This window comes from Geotrypetes seraphini, chromosome 16, assembly GCF_902459505.1.
Source record: "Geotrypetes seraphini chromosome 16, aGeoSer1.1, whole genome shotgun sequence".
NCBI lineage: Eukaryota > Metazoa > Chordata > Amphibia > Gymnophiona > Dermophiidae > Geotrypetes > Geotrypetes seraphini.
The window spans coordinates 39,510,690-39,528,406 of NC_047099.1; the positions used below are offsets into that span (position 1 = coordinate 39,510,690).

Below are 17,717 nucleotides of genomic sequence, written 5' to 3' on the forward strand. Positions count from 1 at the left end.
CTGCAACTACTAGCCAAGCTGTCAAGGTCTTGTAGATATCCTTCCATTTGTGATTGTATTGGAATCACCAATTCATCACCAAAAGACTTTCAGATGGTAACAACTATTGCCAATCCCCTAAGCACTCAGAAACTCATTAAAAATTATTTAGTAACATAGTAAATGACAGCAGTCACACTCATTATATATTCAGGGTTAAATTGTCTTTTCTTTAATATATCTGGGCAATAGACCATAGAAGTCCACCCAGTACTGTCTTTAGGCTCCCACTGCTGGAGTTGCAATTGAAGCCCACTCCGGACTATCCTAACCATCCTGTCACTGGGGCTTCTATCAAAGCCCTCCCCAGCTCATCCTAAACCAAATCACAGACTGTGCTGGATTGCCCAGTACCAGCCTTAGTTTGATTTATATCATTCATTTTCTAATTAGAGATCCTCTATGTTCATCCCACACTTTCTTGAATTCCATATCTGTTTTCATCTCCACCACCTCCCTCAGGAGGGGCATTCCAGGCATCCACCACCCTCTCCATGAAAAGGAATTTCCTAATATTACTCCTAAATCTGCCACTCCACAATCCCCACAACCTCAATTCATGTCCTCTAGTTTTACCATTCTTCTTTCTCTAGAAAAGATTTGTTTCTATATTAATACCTTTCAAGTAAACGTTTGCATCATATCTCCCCTGTCTCTCCTCTCCTCTAGAGTATACATATTCATGTCTTCTAATCTCTTCTTGTACGTCTTTTGGCGCAAGCCCCATACCATTTTTGTCACTTTTCTCTGGACTACTTCAAGGTTTTTTATATCCTTAGCCAGATACGGCCTCTCTCCAAGGTGTGTTGGTATCATATGCAAAAAGGCAAATCTTACCTTCTAGCCCTTCAGCAATGTTGCTCACAAATATATTGAACTGAATTGGCCCCAATACCAGTCCTTGTGGTACTCCACTACTCACCTTTCCTTCCTCCAAGCAAATTCCATTAATCACCCCCTTCTGGCTTTAGTTTTTGAGGGGAGTTAGTGGTCTAGGACAGAAAGGATATCACATGTCGTAAGCGTTCCTAAATAGAAAAGTTTTTAAGTTCGTTTTAAATTTATCGATATTTTCTTCCTCTCTTAAGTAGAGTGGTAGTGAGTTCAAGTGTGTGAGCGTAGTAAGTTTTAGAGTAGTATCATAGAAAAGGTGTCTTAAGTATGGAACATGTAAGAGGGATTGATTGCTGGATCTTGTGCTCTTGAAGAGCAATAGGGGACAATAAAACCTGATTTATGTAGAATTTTTTGTTTGAATGTAAGCAGTAAGATTTTATAGGTAATTCTGGGCACAAGGTGGCTGAGGTACTTGGACAGAGATAGCTGGTTAAATTAAATATCAACTGTGCCTAGATAATTCCTTATTCCACTACCCAGACTACCTTGGTACTAACCATCTAGAACTGTGCGGGGGTGCTAAAGATCAGGCCCAATATTTTCAGAATTTAAAATGTACTGAGCTCATGTTTAGAAGAAAGTCATGGTACGTCTCAGTCTTCAGAGAGCAGAAAGTTAGCAAGATTACATTCTATTTTTAAAGCAGTTGGATTACAGTATAGGAAGCTGATTCAGACAACTGCTCGTGACTAGTAGGTTGCAACAGATACAGCCACCCACTCATCTGTCAAAGAGCAATCAGTGGAAGCCTTATCTTTTAATATGCCATTCTGTAATATCATATCAGGAACTGATTCTATCTCAAGGGCAGCCTGTGAGGGATGCGGAGAGATGCTGTGCCCTCTGTAAAGACTCATTTAGGGGCCTTATTTACATAAACCTGTAGGGGTTGAAAAGAAGGGCTGTGTACAAAAAGCAGTCACTCGGTGGTAGAGCTGGTCCTATTTCATCTTACCATTTTCTTCTCTAAAGCACATCTGACATTTTTAGCCCCTTTATCGGTATTTTTATTTTTTGAGCACTAGATTTTGGAAGTAGCCCTAGTGGTTAGAGCTGCTGCCTCAGAACCCTGAGGTTGTGAGTTTTTATTCCAGCCTGCTCCTCGTGACGTATGTTGGCCTTTTCAAAGTGGGCCGGTATCCGCCAGTTAGACTGTGAGCCTGCAGGGACAGAGAGGGAAGATACTTAGGGGTACCCGATTACTATTCTATGTATTGTAAACCTCTTTGGGTGAATATCTTCATGAAAAGGTGGTTAATAAATAAAAAATACATTTTCGTATGTGACCTGGTTTTGCATAGGGCGTCAAAGCAGCAATTAGAATGCCCAAGTTGGGACATGCACAATTCTTGGAATATTGTAGAAAAAGGCTTGCTGAATGTCAAGAAATAAATGTGTAGAGTGTAGCGCTGATAACAGGAACAGCCATCTTAGAAAGAAGCGTGTTTACACAAAACAAAAAAAAATGGAATCACTAAGGGGTTTGAAGGCATAACTTCTGATTTTAAAACCTACGCTTATAAATGCCACATTTTATATAAGCAGCCAATTAAGGAGCTGAATAATTCCACCCTCCCCCCCCCCCCAACTTTTCAAAACATTTTAAGACAGTTTTAGACATCATAGAGGTAAACTTCTACAAATCCCACATCAACATGAGCATTTAGCTGACAATGCCTGCTTTGGAGCTGGTGTAAATGCTGATGCCCAGTTTTTTTCATTGCAAACTTGGAAACACATGCAAAGTTCTCCATCCTGCTCATAACACATCCTCTTGGAAACTGAATGCTGTGGATTTACAGGTGTAAGCAGCAGCTTTCTAAAACAGCTGTTATACACAATTATTTACATGGATAAAAGCCACACAAGCCTGGTAAAATATCATCCCATTGTCTCACATTTGAAATTCCTAAGGACTGTATGTTTATTGTATTTGCAACCTGCTACGTTCTTGACGGTTAATCTCATGGCTTGTGTGCTGTCCTATAATCAACTGGAGTTCTTTATGATTTATATTTTGTATTTATTCTGGATTATACACCACTCGGAAAAGCAGTACATCAAGTAGAAATAAACTGCAAACTCATGTATTTTGTCTCCAAAATCATTCCTGACAAATTCTACTAGAAGTTTTCCAGCCCATGGACCAAATGGGCTTGAAACTGCACCTTTATCTAGTTTAAAAGGAGTAAATAAACCCTACCAACATTTCAGAGCCCTAAGCGCTAACAGCTTTATAAGCTGCGTATGGAGAGAACCGAGCACCAGTTGGTTCACAGCAAGGACTGAATGTCATTTTGCCTTATATTTAAGTGAGCTTTTGAGATCATCGTTCTTTAGCAGCAAAGACGGCAGCTACTCCGGCACTGAATTGTAAGGCAGCTTTTATTGCATATGGATTCTAGACAGCATTTTCTAAAACTGCATGGGGGAAAAAAATAATGTTATTACTGTTGGATGAACTGTAGCATGGAGAAGTAAAATGATTTGCCCAGGAACTCAGTTTTACTCTCAGCGCAATGATTCCACTCGCCACCACTATTTTCATTCTTCCTTTCATTTTTCTAGTGTGCGCGCTGCTGTATATGGGCAGTCGGTTGATCACTGGCCAGACTGGCATGGTATGAATTACGGATTTTATGGTTTTTATTTATATCCCGCTTTATACAAAGTGGGTTCCAAAACCACATGCATAATAAAATACACAAATACATACACAAAAAAATACATAACCATACAAATACAATACTATATTAATAAACACAAACACACATAAAATGAACATCAATAGTCAAGTCTTCACATCATCTTATAAACTGATAACCCCATGACACTTTTCTCACCACAAACCTCTTAGTAACAAAATTTACAAACAAGGCAGAAAATATTTCATTTTCATCTTCCTCAGACACCGTATTTATTTAAAATTATTTATAACCCGCCTGGCTACAAATCTAGGCGGGGAAACAATACACACATACAAAATTAATTGAAATAACAAACAATAAAATGCAATAAAAGCAAAGACTAAAATACAATAAAAACATAATTTAAAAATCTGCACATAGCATACACCCCAAAAGACAATTCAATAACAGTACAACCTTTAGCCTGAGGAGGAAAAAACTTTATATCCTCATACTATCGTATGACTTGCACCAAAAGCGCGCTCAAACAACGCAGTTTTCAGTTGGCAGAACAAATGGCATTTTAACAGACATTTAAACACGCTCAAGCTCCGTTGCTGCCGTATATAACCTGAAAACTTGTTCCATTCTGCTGGACCCACACTAGAGGTCTGCACGGGAATGGGGATCGCGGGAATCCCCCCTAACCCACGGAGACCCCCCTCTGACCCACGGGACTCCCACAGGGACCCCCTCTAGCCTACGGGACTCCCACAGGGATAGAAGGCTTTGGAAGGAGGGTTCGTCCATATAATATAATGGACACGTCAGCCTTAGTAAAAGAGGGTTTATAAGTTAATTACCTGAACAGAAAACAAAAAAAGGGTTCCACCAAAGAGATTCCACAAGGAAAACAGCAGCGCAAACACAAAAGAAACTGTGGAATTGATGATCCTGTCAGAAGTAATTGCTGCTTTTTATGGGGACAGGCGAGGATGGAGGTAATTCCTTGCGGGGACGGAGAGGATGGGTGGGATTTCTGTCCCCGTGCAACTCTAACCCACACATGAAAAGGCTACAGCCCTCATAGTTTGCATTTTCAGCTTTTTTCTAGTTCGTATGAATAGATCTCAGTTTCCTGCAGAACATAACTTTGGGAGTGAGTCCTGGAATGAAATTGCCTCTGCCAAGTGTTTTCATAAGCTGTTTCTATCTACACTAGGTAGAAATTAATATTCTTAACTTCCTCTAACACTGGCCTAGGACTTTATTTAGATATATGAACTAACATACTCCCCAAACAGAAAAGTTCAAGTGCCTGGATGGAATAACATCACAGCATCTCATCCTAGCTTTCTAAACAGAAACAAACATTTTTCTCTCTCTGAGGGGTGTAAAAGGATGAAAGAGTTGGCTGGGCTAATTATTCCTAAGTATATAAAAACTCTTTATCAGGAATTCCAGCTGACTGCACTGACGCACACTTAGGGAAAAGCAAATCGAAGCACTAAAGCGATTGCCTGAGGTTCATCTCAAGCAGTAGCTCCCTGAATTCCAGATGTTGCTTCATTAAAGATCAATGACACCCCATAACTCATTTCCATGTGGGAGCTTTTCTCCTACCATTGCCATGAAGTTCGGTGGCATGTTTGCTGACACATACAGAATACTCTTAAGCTTCTTGACTGTTTAAAGATGTTCTTGCTGACTCAAAATGTTTATAAAATCACATCTGAACAACCCTAAGGAGGCAATTCTTTAGCTGGGTGCCACAATTTAGGCACCTAGACATAGAGTTACTAGATGTCCAGATTTCCCTGGACATGTCTGGGGGTCCGTAAAGATTTTCAAAACCCAGCACTTTGTCTCAAATCAAGTCGGACAGAGAGGAAGTCCATGCATGCATGGACTTCCTCTCTGCCCGACAAGAGCAGGCAGCGGGGGCAGGAATAGGGCATTACAGGGCAGGGATAGACAGAACTGAGTGGGCATGAGAGCTAGGGGGTCCAGATTTTCCAATTGGCATCTGGGCACCAAGGCTTCTTCTAAGGATTGGTTGGGTGCATGCAAATTTTTTTCTCATGTGAACAAGTTTTACAAGAAAAAGTTTTTTGTGAGCAACAAGTTCTAAAACCGAACAATTTTTCAGATTTGCAAGTATTTTTGTGAGCAACCATGTAAAATCTGTGAGCGACACTCCTAGACTGCTCAGCTTAGAGGGAACATAGCTGGGCACCGAGATTCCATTATAGAATACTAGTGTAAAATCAGGTAGGTACATCCACTTATGCCTTGTCAATAGCATGTGTAAATGTGTGTACCTAAATATGACACTTTAGCACGTGTAACTTTCTGTATTCTGTAAATAATGCATGTAAATATTGATCCCACCCATGCTTCTCCTCTGTGAACACCCTCTTGCATTTAACACTAAGCAAGTTGTACATGTCATTTTGAAAATAGTGCTATGCACTCACCTACTGTGGCACTAAGGAGGGGCAGGGGAGATATGATTCAGACGTTCAAATACTTAAAAGGTATTAACGTAGAACAAAATCTTTTCCAGAGAAAGAAAATGGTAAAACCAGAGGACATAATTTGAGGTTGAGGGGTGGTAGTCTCAAGAGCAATGTAAGGAAATTCTTCTTTACGGAGAGGGTGGTAGCTGCCTGGAATGCACTCCCGAGAAAGGTGGTGGAGAGGAAAACGGTGACAGAGTTCAAAAAAGCATGGGATGAACACAGAGGATCTAGAATTAGAAAATAATATGACACCCCTTCAATCCCAGTTCTGCACAAGGCCACCAATTCACTAGAGCAGAAGTCAGCTCAGCCACCACAGCAGGACATAACCACGGCAGGCCGGACAGGCGATCCCTGCAGAGGGAGGCACTAACACCCAAGTCCAGATGCAGTTGAAGACAGGCATATCTCTAAGCGGTCTGAGACCGGAGCGCAAGTCCCTCAAGGGAGGAGGGGCCCAATGGCCAAAGACTGCAGACTGAAGGTAGAAGGCAGGCCACAGAAGATCCTTCAATGTTCTCTACCACAGGAGAACAGCGTATAGCATCTCCGGACTCCCGAGGGCAGGCACCGAGGCACTCCCACCAGGCGCATCACAACCCCACCAGCAAACAAAGGAGTCGGGGCGATATCAGAGCCCTGCTGCAGCTGATGAGAAGAAAAGCCGCAGGGCTCCACTGCCAACCGCCCTCGCTAGTGCTAAACCCCATAAACGTAGCAGGCGAGAAATCATTGAGCCGGACAATTTTAAAGTTGAGATCGCAGGCCTCCAAGGTAGAGATTGTGGATTTCAAGACCAAGATCACAGGACATTTCTTATTGTAAATGGCACAGATAGAGAGTTGTGGGATATAAAACACTATATGGTAAGGTAAAAGTATTCTGTCCAAAATAATAATAAACCTTTCACCTAAATAATCTTATATAAAAATTGGAAAGTCAGAAGGTGAGTATAATGTCATGATCTCACATGTATCTGTTGCTATCAAATAAACATTCTTATGTGGTTTTCTGCCACATTTTCTATTATACAACCCACCCTTAATGACATCTTCATAGCAGAGAGGGAGAGAACACAGATGGAATAATACCTGTGGTAGCACAGAAGACAAACTGGGTGGGCCAAACGGTCCTTTTCTGCCAACAATCTGTTTCTCTGGGGCTTGGTTATTCTGTGCACACAGCAACAAATCAGTGCAACTGGGTGCTAACAAAATATTGCAGAACGCAAAGCTAAATTTGGTATTGGCTGCTATGTTAGTGAACATTTTCACTGAACACACACAAAAAATAAAAATCTCAGCAACATTCTTCTGACCCCCATTAACATCTGCAACCTCAAAAGAGCTCTTTTTCATAGTCAACATAGTAAATGACGGCAGATAAAGACCTGAACGGCCCATTAGTTCTCATTAAAAATATATGATGAAATTAACTTGTCTCTTCTTTGATATTTCTGGGTCATAGACTGTAAAGTCCACCTGGTAATTTTCTAGGTTCCAAAGTGCAGGCCTGGCCTTCCTGATCGTGAAAGCTGGTGAGTAGAGAATGATACGGGGACAAATTTGTCCCAATCTCCACAGGAACTCAATTTTACCGTCCCTGTGAGTTTTGTCACTGTCACTGTCCAATTCTAAACTAAACTAAACTAAACCTTAGGTTTGTATACCGCATCATCTCCACAAGCGCAGAGCTTGGCACGGTTTACAGAGGTTGAGAGGAAAGGAACTACAAAGATGGATATAGGAGAGGGACTGAGGAACAGGGTACTAGAGAACGGGGGGTGATTAGATTTTTGAAAAGAGCCAAGTTTTCAGGTGTTTACGGAAGGATTGGAAGGAGCTAACATTTCTGAGCGGGGATGAGAGGTTGTTCCAGAGTTCTGTGGCTCTAAAGGGGAGGGATGTTCCAAGTTTTCCTGCGCGGGATATACCTTTTGTAGATGGGAAAGATAGTTTCAGTTTTTGGGAGGATCTAAAGGAGAGTGGGTTAGAGGAATTCCAAAGGAGTGGGATAACGGGGGGAAGGATGCCATGTAGAATCTTGAAGGCTAAGCAGGCACATTTATAGAGGACTCTGGAGTATACTGGGAGCCAGTGAAGCTTGGAGAGGAGAGGGGAGACGTGATCAAACTTGCCTTTTGCGAAAATAAGCTTGGCCGCGGCGTTCTGAATTAGCTGAAGTCTGTGGAGGTTTTTCTAATTCTGTGGAGGTTTTTCTAATTCCTATAAGCTCTGCCTTAACTGTACGAGCCTCAAACACTTATGATTTTAAAGTGTTTGAGGCTTGTGCAGCTGAGGACGGAGCTTGCAGGAATGGGGCAGGGGCAGGAAAAGAACTCGCGGGGACGGGATGGGAAAATGAGTTCCCGTAGGGGCAGGGAAAAATTTGTCCCCGTGTCATTCTCTCTACTGGTGAGTTCTGCTAGTCTGTAAAGCTCTCCAAAGTGTAAACCAGTAGTGAAGCAGGCCTCAGACAAGAGAACAATTACCAGAGAATAAAGAAAAGACAAGAAAGGTCAAAAAGGCAGGGAGCGTGTGGGAGGATGAGTAAGACAGACCGATAAAGATAGCAATAGAGAAATAGTGATACAGAAGAATTATCATCAGATTTTTGCTCCCTTGGCTGACTACATTGCATCATTTAAAAATAAATATTAATGGTTAGCCTTCTCTTCTTTCTCCTTGGTGAATTTTTGGCAGTCATCCAAAGCAGTGCTAATTTCTCAGTTACAGGACACCGTTGGAGTCTCTTATGTTTAAATTTTGTTTTCTGCCCCCAGATGCTTATGTGCTTTAATGAGATGATTATTTCATTGGCCAGTTTGGTGGGTTAGTGTTGTATATTAAGCTGGAGAACAAGGTCAAATGTCTAGTTCGGGCTTCAGTAGAGTTAACAGCGCCTGGGAGAAGAACTGCTGAGCCAAACACTGCTTCTGCTGTGACAGCAAATGGCCAATCAAGGAAGAACAACATTGGAAGTAAATCTTCACCTCATCCACAGTAGATGGCTGCAATACTCGGCCTATTTATCTCAGGGAGGAAACTATATTAGACAGATTTAAAAGTGCTTTCTCTTCCGGGATGCCTTTGATAGCTAATGGATTGAATACTATTACTAGACATCGGAAACCTTTTTCCCATTTTCTCCTTAACTCTTCCTTTTGTTCAGACTAGGGTTACCAGACGTCTGGATTTCCCAGGACATGTCCGGGGGTCTGGACAGCTTTTCACAACCCGGCACTTTGTCCGGATTTTGTAAAGCCTCCAAATTGCGTCAGGCAGGGAGGAAGTCCGCGCATGTCATTTCAATGTTCATCTATTTGCATGTCAGTGTCGGAGACTGCTAGAAACCTCGCTAAAAACAAAGATAATCCCTTTTGATAATCTGCCGCTAAACTGCGTACAGACTAAACCACTGGAAAACAGTTTAGCAACGGCGTTAAAGTTTTGAGAATCCGGGCCAAAGTTCTTTGAGAACCCAGAGTATTGCATTCTTCAAGCCACAAAGCCTGTGAAAACAGGGAGTGTGTGGCCCAGTGGTTAGACAGAGCTACAACCTCAGCACCCTGCAATTGTGGGTTGAAATCCCATGCTGCTTCTTCTGACCCTGGGCAAGTCACTTAATCTGGGACAAATAGCGAAAAATGCTTGAGTACCTGAATGTAAACCACTTAGGCCAATACTAAAATAAATAAATAAACCTCTTGGGCTAAAAAAGAGCTTCCCTAACTGGGAATGGGACACAAAACCCACATTTACTTGGCTGTGATCATGGGATCACTGCCATAAAAAGATTGATAAGCACCGGGCTATAGAATATGTTCCATAAAATCCTTTCAGTTGCAGAAATAAATGTTGGGTTTAAAAAAAATGCCCTAGAAACGCAACATACAAGCTGTGTCTCATCCAATTTAGGACTGAACCAGGTAAACAACTCCAAAGCAGGTAAAGGGGTGGGATTTTATTTCTGATTATTACATAATATATCAATATTTGAATGAATTCGCAATAAAGATGATTTTATGTATTATTGAATTGGGAGGGAGGGAGGGATTATTATATTTAATAAGAATGATACAAATTTAGATTTCTTACATAATATTTAACATTATAGAATACTAATTTCCTAATGAAATGTTCAATTTGATGCTACTATGTGAGTTAATCAAGTGTGTAGCTTTAAGTTTTATATGAGTTTAATTGATACAAAAATGAATAAAGAATTATAAACTAAAAAAAAACAACACGTACATACCTGGAAAGCCTAGTAGAGCTGCCAATCATGGTCAGCAATCCCAACAATTTAAAGTAAGGGGTAGCAAACCAATGTCCCCTCTAAGCTGTGCCTACCAGCAATGATGCTGTTTTAATACAAGACCTGCCTGTCCCTAGTTACTGAAAGCACTGCCCCATGCTAACAGCAATGTGTTTGGAGGAATTCTGGTCTCTTCAGCATGAAGCTATTCTAAAACACACTTGACATTTAATATCTGATATCTGGAACCAAACAAGCTTAGAAGATGCGATTAGATGGCAACACCAGTAACTGATAAGCAAAACCAGTGATGAGCAGACTTTTAAGGTCTGTGCCCTGATCATGGCTGGGAGATTCAACTTCAGTAGTTGGTGAAGAAGGCCAGTGCCAGGCAGGCTTCTCTAGTCTGTGCCCCAATCATGGCTGGAGAGATTTGGAAGGGCTTTGATAACAGATTCATTAGTTGCAGAACAAGGCTAGAGCTGTGCAGACTTCTATGGTCTGTGCCCTGAACACGGCAGGAACAAATCAAGATAAAGTATGCATATATATTATCACATCTTACCTTATTCTATGAGTTTATCCTATTGGCAGTCTTTTATCTATCTATCGTATCTGGAATCTCTAAAATGTGATCTCAAATACTCATGGCTCTGAACCATGAATATATCAAACTCAAAATAAAATGGTACAGAAATAGCAACACTATATAACTTTGTGTATTTATTTAGGACCATCGGATGGCATTCGCCTAGTTTTGAAAGATTCATTTATAAAACACAATCTTAAAATCAGAAAGGCCCGCCTAACATGAAAACCATGGTAGCGAACATATCTGTCTCTCTACAGGTTTGGCTTCCAAACAGCACATTCAAAAACAGGGCATAAAACATTTAAACGCGAGCAAGCCACCAGCAAGCTAGATAACACAGTCAAATGTCTCTTTATGGGATTCAAAATGAGACTTCGGTACTCACTTACACTTTTTTGTTTAATACTTGGGGGACATGAACTCTCCCAAGCACTGTCAGATTACCGGTCTCGCGCTGTGTTTAGAGGAATTTTATTACATGGTCTCTTTTATTCTCATTCTGTTTTTACAAAGCATCCTGACATTTTTGCTTCTCTTGAAGACACATTTGCATGGGTAATATAAAAAATGTTATTTAATAGACACCTTCAAGCTCAGTAGATGCAAAGAATGTGGGGTTGCCTTTCAAAAGTATTGACTCCTGCTGATGGGGGAGAGGGTCCAGGAATGGATGCAGAGACTAATTCATTCAGATGCAGAAAGACCGTGTTATGAGTTAAAGCCTTAACCTAGCAAATATTTATTTATAAAAGTTTATCTGCCACCAACAAAAATAAACAAACCACTTTGGTTATCTAATATAATAAAACGCTAGGCCGCACATGCGCACTTCCTCTGCGTGCGCCAGTTTTCCGTGAGCTGTAGCGACTCGCAGGTAGGAGTGCGCATGCGCTGCTTAGGGTTCCGTTTTTCCGTCTGGCCTGCTCCCTGCTGCTCCTTGCCGTATTGTATTTTTTAATTGAAAGACGCAGCGCTGGCTCCTCTCACGATCCCCGCCTGCGTCGGACTTCCGACGCAGGTGGGGATCATGAGATGAGCCACCGCCGCGTCTTTCAATTTTAAAAAAATATACGGCAAGGCGAGCAGGAAGCAGACAAGACCAGACCGAAGCTCCCAATTGAACTGCCAGTTGGCCGGCTCCCTTGCCGGAGTTATTTTTTAAGTTTAAAAGTGCCGCCACGGCTCCTGTCACCAGCCTCACCTGCTTCAGAGAATACTTTTAATGCAGGCGGGGATCGTTAGAGGAGCCGCCGCGGCACCTTTAAAGTGAAAAATAAGTCCAGCAAGGGAGTCGGCCAGATCACCACCGCAACCACTCCCCCCCCCCCTCCCGCCCTCTCTCTTGGGCTACTGGGAGCAGGCGAGTGAAGCCCGGTACTTCCGGGTAGCTAAGGGGCATCATCAGACTACCATGAATGGTCTAAATCAGAATCAGCAAAATTCTCTGCATTGAAGGGCTGAGTTCACACCTGCGTCAATAAGTGGAACCATGTCCATTCCTGGAACAGCACCAAGATGCAAGTTCTCTAGCCCTACAGTACTCCCTCCCTTCCTGTAAGTTGGCCGCCGCCGTCGTTCCCTTGCGCACCAGTGCTCCATTATTGCTCTTGGCGTCTCCCTTACAGTAACTTTGCCGTCGCCGCGATATAGGGACCCGGAGGTAGGAGTGCGCATGCCCCTACAGTACTCTCTCCCTCTCTTCCTTCTCCCCCACCGTTCCCTGTTTGTGCTTCTTTAATAAAAACCTGAGATCGGACAACTTAAGACTGCTTCCTCCCTCCCCTTAAAGTAACTTTGCTGTTGCCGCCGCTGCAGCCGCAATCGTTCCCTGTAAGAGCGGCTCCTTTCACGATCCGACGCAGGCGGGGATCGTGAGAGGTGCCGCAGCGGCAACTATAAACTTAATAATAATTATGCAAAGGGTTTCTTCTTTTAAGTTCTGCCTTGCTCCCTGATCCCTTAATGCTGTTATTTGCATTTCACAGCGCAACCAAGGAGCAATTTTTTTTTTTTTTGTGGGGGGGGGGGGGGGGTTGGGAGAAACAGGTGTACAGGGGGGGAGCAGTAACTAATATTTCATTGCTTTGGGTGAAGAGGGTGTGTTGGGACAGGGGCCAGGGAGCCATTTTGTTTTTATTTTGGGGGAGGGTTGTGTTTACTAGGGGGTAAAAAACAATCTTGCTTTGATTTTGGGGGAGGGGTGTGCTTGGTAAGGGAAAAAAAATATATTCAATTGCTTTGCAGGGAGAGGTGTGTTATTGAGGGTGGAAATACTGTTATTTACATTACATTACATTACATTACATTAGTGATTTCTATTCCGCCTGTGCCTTGCGGTTCTAAGCGGATTACAAAATTAGAAGAAATCTGGACATTTCCAGGAAGTTTACATATCAAGTACATATCAAGTTTACATATCAGGTAAGAGCTGTAGGGAGTTCCCGACGTAGTCTCGAGAGACTACGGGAACTCCCAGCAGCCATTTCCTCATGGCGATCTGCACGGGGCAGGAGCGTAGGAAGATCGCTCCTGCCCCGAAAGCCCTCTAGACCACCAGGTAAGGCCGGGAAGGCGGCAGGGAAGGAAAAAATATGGGGTTTTTAAAAGTTTAGACTGTTTTTTTTATTTTCCCCCTCCCCAGAAAAAATCGCGATTATCTGAAACCGCAAATGGAGCAACCGCGAATGGGGAGGGGGAAGTGTATTTTTATGTGGATTAATTTATTTTATGTGGATGATTTTGGTGTAACTTTGGAACTTTGACTCTTTCAAATAAAGTCCATTTAGGAACATCATCACTCCAGAGTTGTTTTTTTTTTTTTGTTTTGTTTTCTCTGGATTTTCTTCTCTGTGGATATCTTGGGGGTCAATTCTTTTTGTTTTTTTTCATCTCTTGTAGAATAATTATCTCACATTGTTCCTAAAACTTGCAGAATTTGTTTTCCAGTTTTGCCTACATTTCCCAGTTCTAGTCATTTATTTGGATTTAACTCCCCCTTTTCCAGTACTAGCTCAGGTACACTATGTATTTCCATTTCCCCAGAGGGCTTACGATCTAAAGGACCCTTTTACCAAAGCACTTAAGGAAATGGGCTTAGCATGTTTTCCCCACCCCCCTTTTTACAAAGCCACATTAGGCTTTTTTTTTTTTTATCACCGGTCACGGTGGTATTAAGAACATAAGAATAGCCTTATTAGGTCCATCAAGCCCAGTAGCCCATTCTCACGGCGGCCAATCCAGGTCCCTAGTACCTGGCCAAAACCCAAGGAGTAGCAACATTCCAGAATCCCAAAGAGTAACAAAAGATTCTAGAACCCCAATGAGTATCAAGATTCCAGACAGAATCGCAAAAAATAGCAAGATTCCGGAACCCCAAATAGTAGCGACATTCCATGCTACCGATCCAGGGCAAGCAGTGGCTTCTCCCATGTCTTTCTCAATAACAGACTATGGACTTTTCCTCCAGGAACTTGTCCAAACCTTTCTTAAAAGCAGCTACGCTATCTGCTCTTACCACAACCTCTGGCAACGCGTTCCAGAGCTTAACTATTCTCAGAGTGAAAAAATATTTCTTCCTATTGGTTTTAAAAGTGTTTCCCTGTAACTTCATCGAGTGCCCCCTAGTCTTTGTAATTTTTGATCGACTGAAAAATCGATCGACTTCTACTCGTTCTACTCCACTCAGGATTTTGTAGACTTCAATCATATCTCCCCTCAGCCGTCTCTTTTCCAAGCTGAAGAGCCCTAACTGTTTTAGTCTTTCCTCATATGAGAGGAGTTCCATCCCCTTTTTCATCTTGGTCGCTCTTCTTTGAACCTTTTCTAGCGCCACTATATCTTTCTTGAGATAAGGAGACTAGAATTGAACGCAATACTCCAGAATTCCTATGAGTGTTGGAGCTAATACCGCCGTGACTGGCGATTAAAAAGCCTAACACGATTTCATATAAGGAAGGGTTAAGGCAGGAATTTCTGGTGTGCTAAGCCTACTTCTAATGCAGCAATATTTAAGGCATTTTTTTCCAAAATATTTTGCAGGTAATGTGCTCTAACAAGGGAGCACTTACTGCCTCTAAATTAGGAGGTGTTCCCGCGTGAACTCTTGTTATCCAGTTAGCACACGCTAATGCGAATGTGCTGCTTGGATAACACTTCTACGTCCATTCCCCTCCCCAAAAATTACAAAACATAGTCATAATGATAACAATAATGCACACTGACAGGCAAATTACTGCAAGATGTGATAAGCTTTTTTCCTTATTAAGCACAAATTAGATGCCTCTTAAGTTTGTATCTTAAGGCAACTGGGGATTAAGTGACTTGCTCAAGATCATGAAGAGCATCAGTATGATTTGAACCCAGATTTGCTGGTTATCAGCCGGGCACTTTAACTGCTAGGCTACACTTCCACCTCCTTGCTAAGGAAAAGTATAATTTCAGACAACTGAATTCAATACATAAATATTGTCACCATTAGTCTTCATAAGGCACTAAAAATACATTGTATTTCCAATTTACAGCCATTCCACAGTTCCGTATCCATATTTTAAAGACAGCCTACCTCTTTTTCTGAGATATAGAGTTGATCCCCCTTTAAAACAACATAACGGGTTTTCCAGATCTCCCTGAAAATGCCTTTTCCACAATATTTCCTGATCCAGCCGACCTTTTCAGGCTGTGAGGGCTGCTGGTTCCCATCCTGTTGTCCCTAACAGAAAACAGAATATACAAGACATTGCAGATCATATAATTATCTATGTCCTGAAACCCAATTCACAAGGTACAGATGCTTTGCCACTATCCATCCAATTATCATAAGAAGAAAATCAGACCAAAATAGAAGCAATCATTCAAAATTTGCCTTTTGTTGCTCAGGCAAATATATCACAGGAAACTGACGGAGGTGTTGCTGTATTGTTTTTGGGTTTTTTTTCAGTCTCTAAAGTAATCAGTTTTTAAAGGTAATGTTTCAAAGCACCCTTAATTCAACATGATATTCATCGTGGGTTATATCACCCCAGGAATACATCTTGTATCTACAGCGCTCTGTCTGCTTCACTGTGCAATAGATTCCTTGAAACCAAAATGAAAACCGCCCAAATCCTGCAGCCTCTTCTCGAAATAAAAACCCAGCATAGGATTTCCTACCACTGTGAACATAAAGACAGAAACCTTCCTTATAGAGACTTGCGAAATGTAGCCTTTTCACACTTACCCCTTTCGTGGCATTATTCTTTTTCATCATTCCTAGCAGGATAAGGATGGAGGGGGAGGGGGCTGGTGAGAGCCAGGGGATCCTGATGGCTTGGGTTTTTGTGTGTGCGCTTCCAGAGGGGGAGTGTTCTTGAGGGTTCCCCTTAAGACCTCCCTTCTCGCTTTCTCTCTCACGGTCTGCTGTTAGAGAAGGGCTATGGTTACATTAATTCTAGCAAGTCTCTAGCAGACAGAAGAGTCCTGTCCACACATATACGTACACATAGCCAGTCTCTCTCGCACGCTCACACACACATGGATTTTCAATAGAAAGCTGTCCTGAGCTCAATAGCTCCATCTGTAGTGAGTCAAACTGTGATGTCATATCCAGGGTTCAGAATAAAGGGCTTCTCCTTTGTTCACCACTAAGGTTTGGAGAAAAGAGGGAGGAGTTGGGGGTAGGGGGGTAAACATAAAAAGAGATAGGAGTTATCAGACACATAGGCGTACCCTCCCCCCCCCCAATCACCATCACTTCTAAAACTCTCTCCAAAACAGAACAATTGGACTTCGGAGTTACTGAATTTGTTCCAGCTCTTACATGTGTAGCGGTGGCATTTTTACCTCTTTTGCAGAGCACTGAATCCATGTAATTGCTCAAAAACGCCCCTTGGCAAAAGACTAATACTATAATTATTTTTTTACAATGAAAACATGTACAAGCATAAGTGGTTTTACACACCCCAGGATACTTACCATATTCTATTATATATATAATATATGCAATACATTTGATTTTACACTATCTTAATGTCCTTACATTAAACTATCAATACTACAGTTAAAAATCCCTCTTGTACAGTATATCCTTGGCATTGTTTCCATGCTCTGTTGCACTTCAAAAGTGCTAAACAATGATGCTCTTATATTCCATCTAGCAACTTTCTTCCACAGTTCTTTAGAACAATATGTACCATCTTGCATTTGATGACTTGCTAAATAACTCAATCACATTCCATTTCAGAGATTTCCCTATAAATATTGCTACATTGTCCATGTTCAGTCCAATTTAATTTGTCACATTTGCTGGACAGTAAAAGTTAGGAATATACACGAGAAGTGTGATCATATTTTTTTTGCTGAATCTGTTCAATGGGGTGCACACATGCTGTAGAAAAGGCAGGAATATGAGAGATCTAAAATGTACACCCATTAGATTTATTTGCCTTGTTTTACTAACTAAAACCACAGCCACGGGAACTGACATGAAAGAACTTGTCATTCTGTCACCATTCAATCACACTAACTCGTATATTGTAGGGAACATTAATTAGTGCTTGTTCTGCTACTACTTATCCCTTATATAGCGTTGAAAGATGTATGCAGCGCTATACATTTTGACATTTATAGACTTCTCTGCTCAGAAAAGCTTACAGTCTAGTTAGAACAGACAGACAGGACATATAGGGTTGGGGGATGCAGAACCCAAGGTCAAAAGCACTCTCAAAGAGGTGGGCTTTTAACTGGGCCTTGAACACTGCCAAAGACGGAGCCCGCCATAGCTTCCAGTGGAATGAGTTCTCTGTTATT

The 17,717-nt window shown here is 41.8% G+C and overlaps 1 protein-coding gene across 1 annotated transcript in view; it reads right to left on the reverse strand.

The window, feature by feature from the left end:
- PLEKHO1 (pleckstrin homology domain containing O1) overlaps positions 1 to 16,517 on the reverse strand; it is a 28,385-nt gene extending 11,868 nt beyond the window's left edge. The window contains exons 1-2 of the mRNA XM_033925672.1: positions 16,150 to 16,517; positions 15,496 to 15,642 (exon numbers count right to left, since the gene is read on the reverse strand). Coding sequence (XP_033781563.1) covers positions 15,496 to 15,642; positions 16,150 to 16,179 — 177 coding nt within the window. The 5' untranslated portion in view covers positions 16,180 to 16,517. The remainder of the gene's footprint in view (positions 1 to 15,495; positions 15,643 to 16,149) is intronic.
- Between the last annotated feature and the right edge of the window lie 1,200 nt (positions 16,518 to 17,717).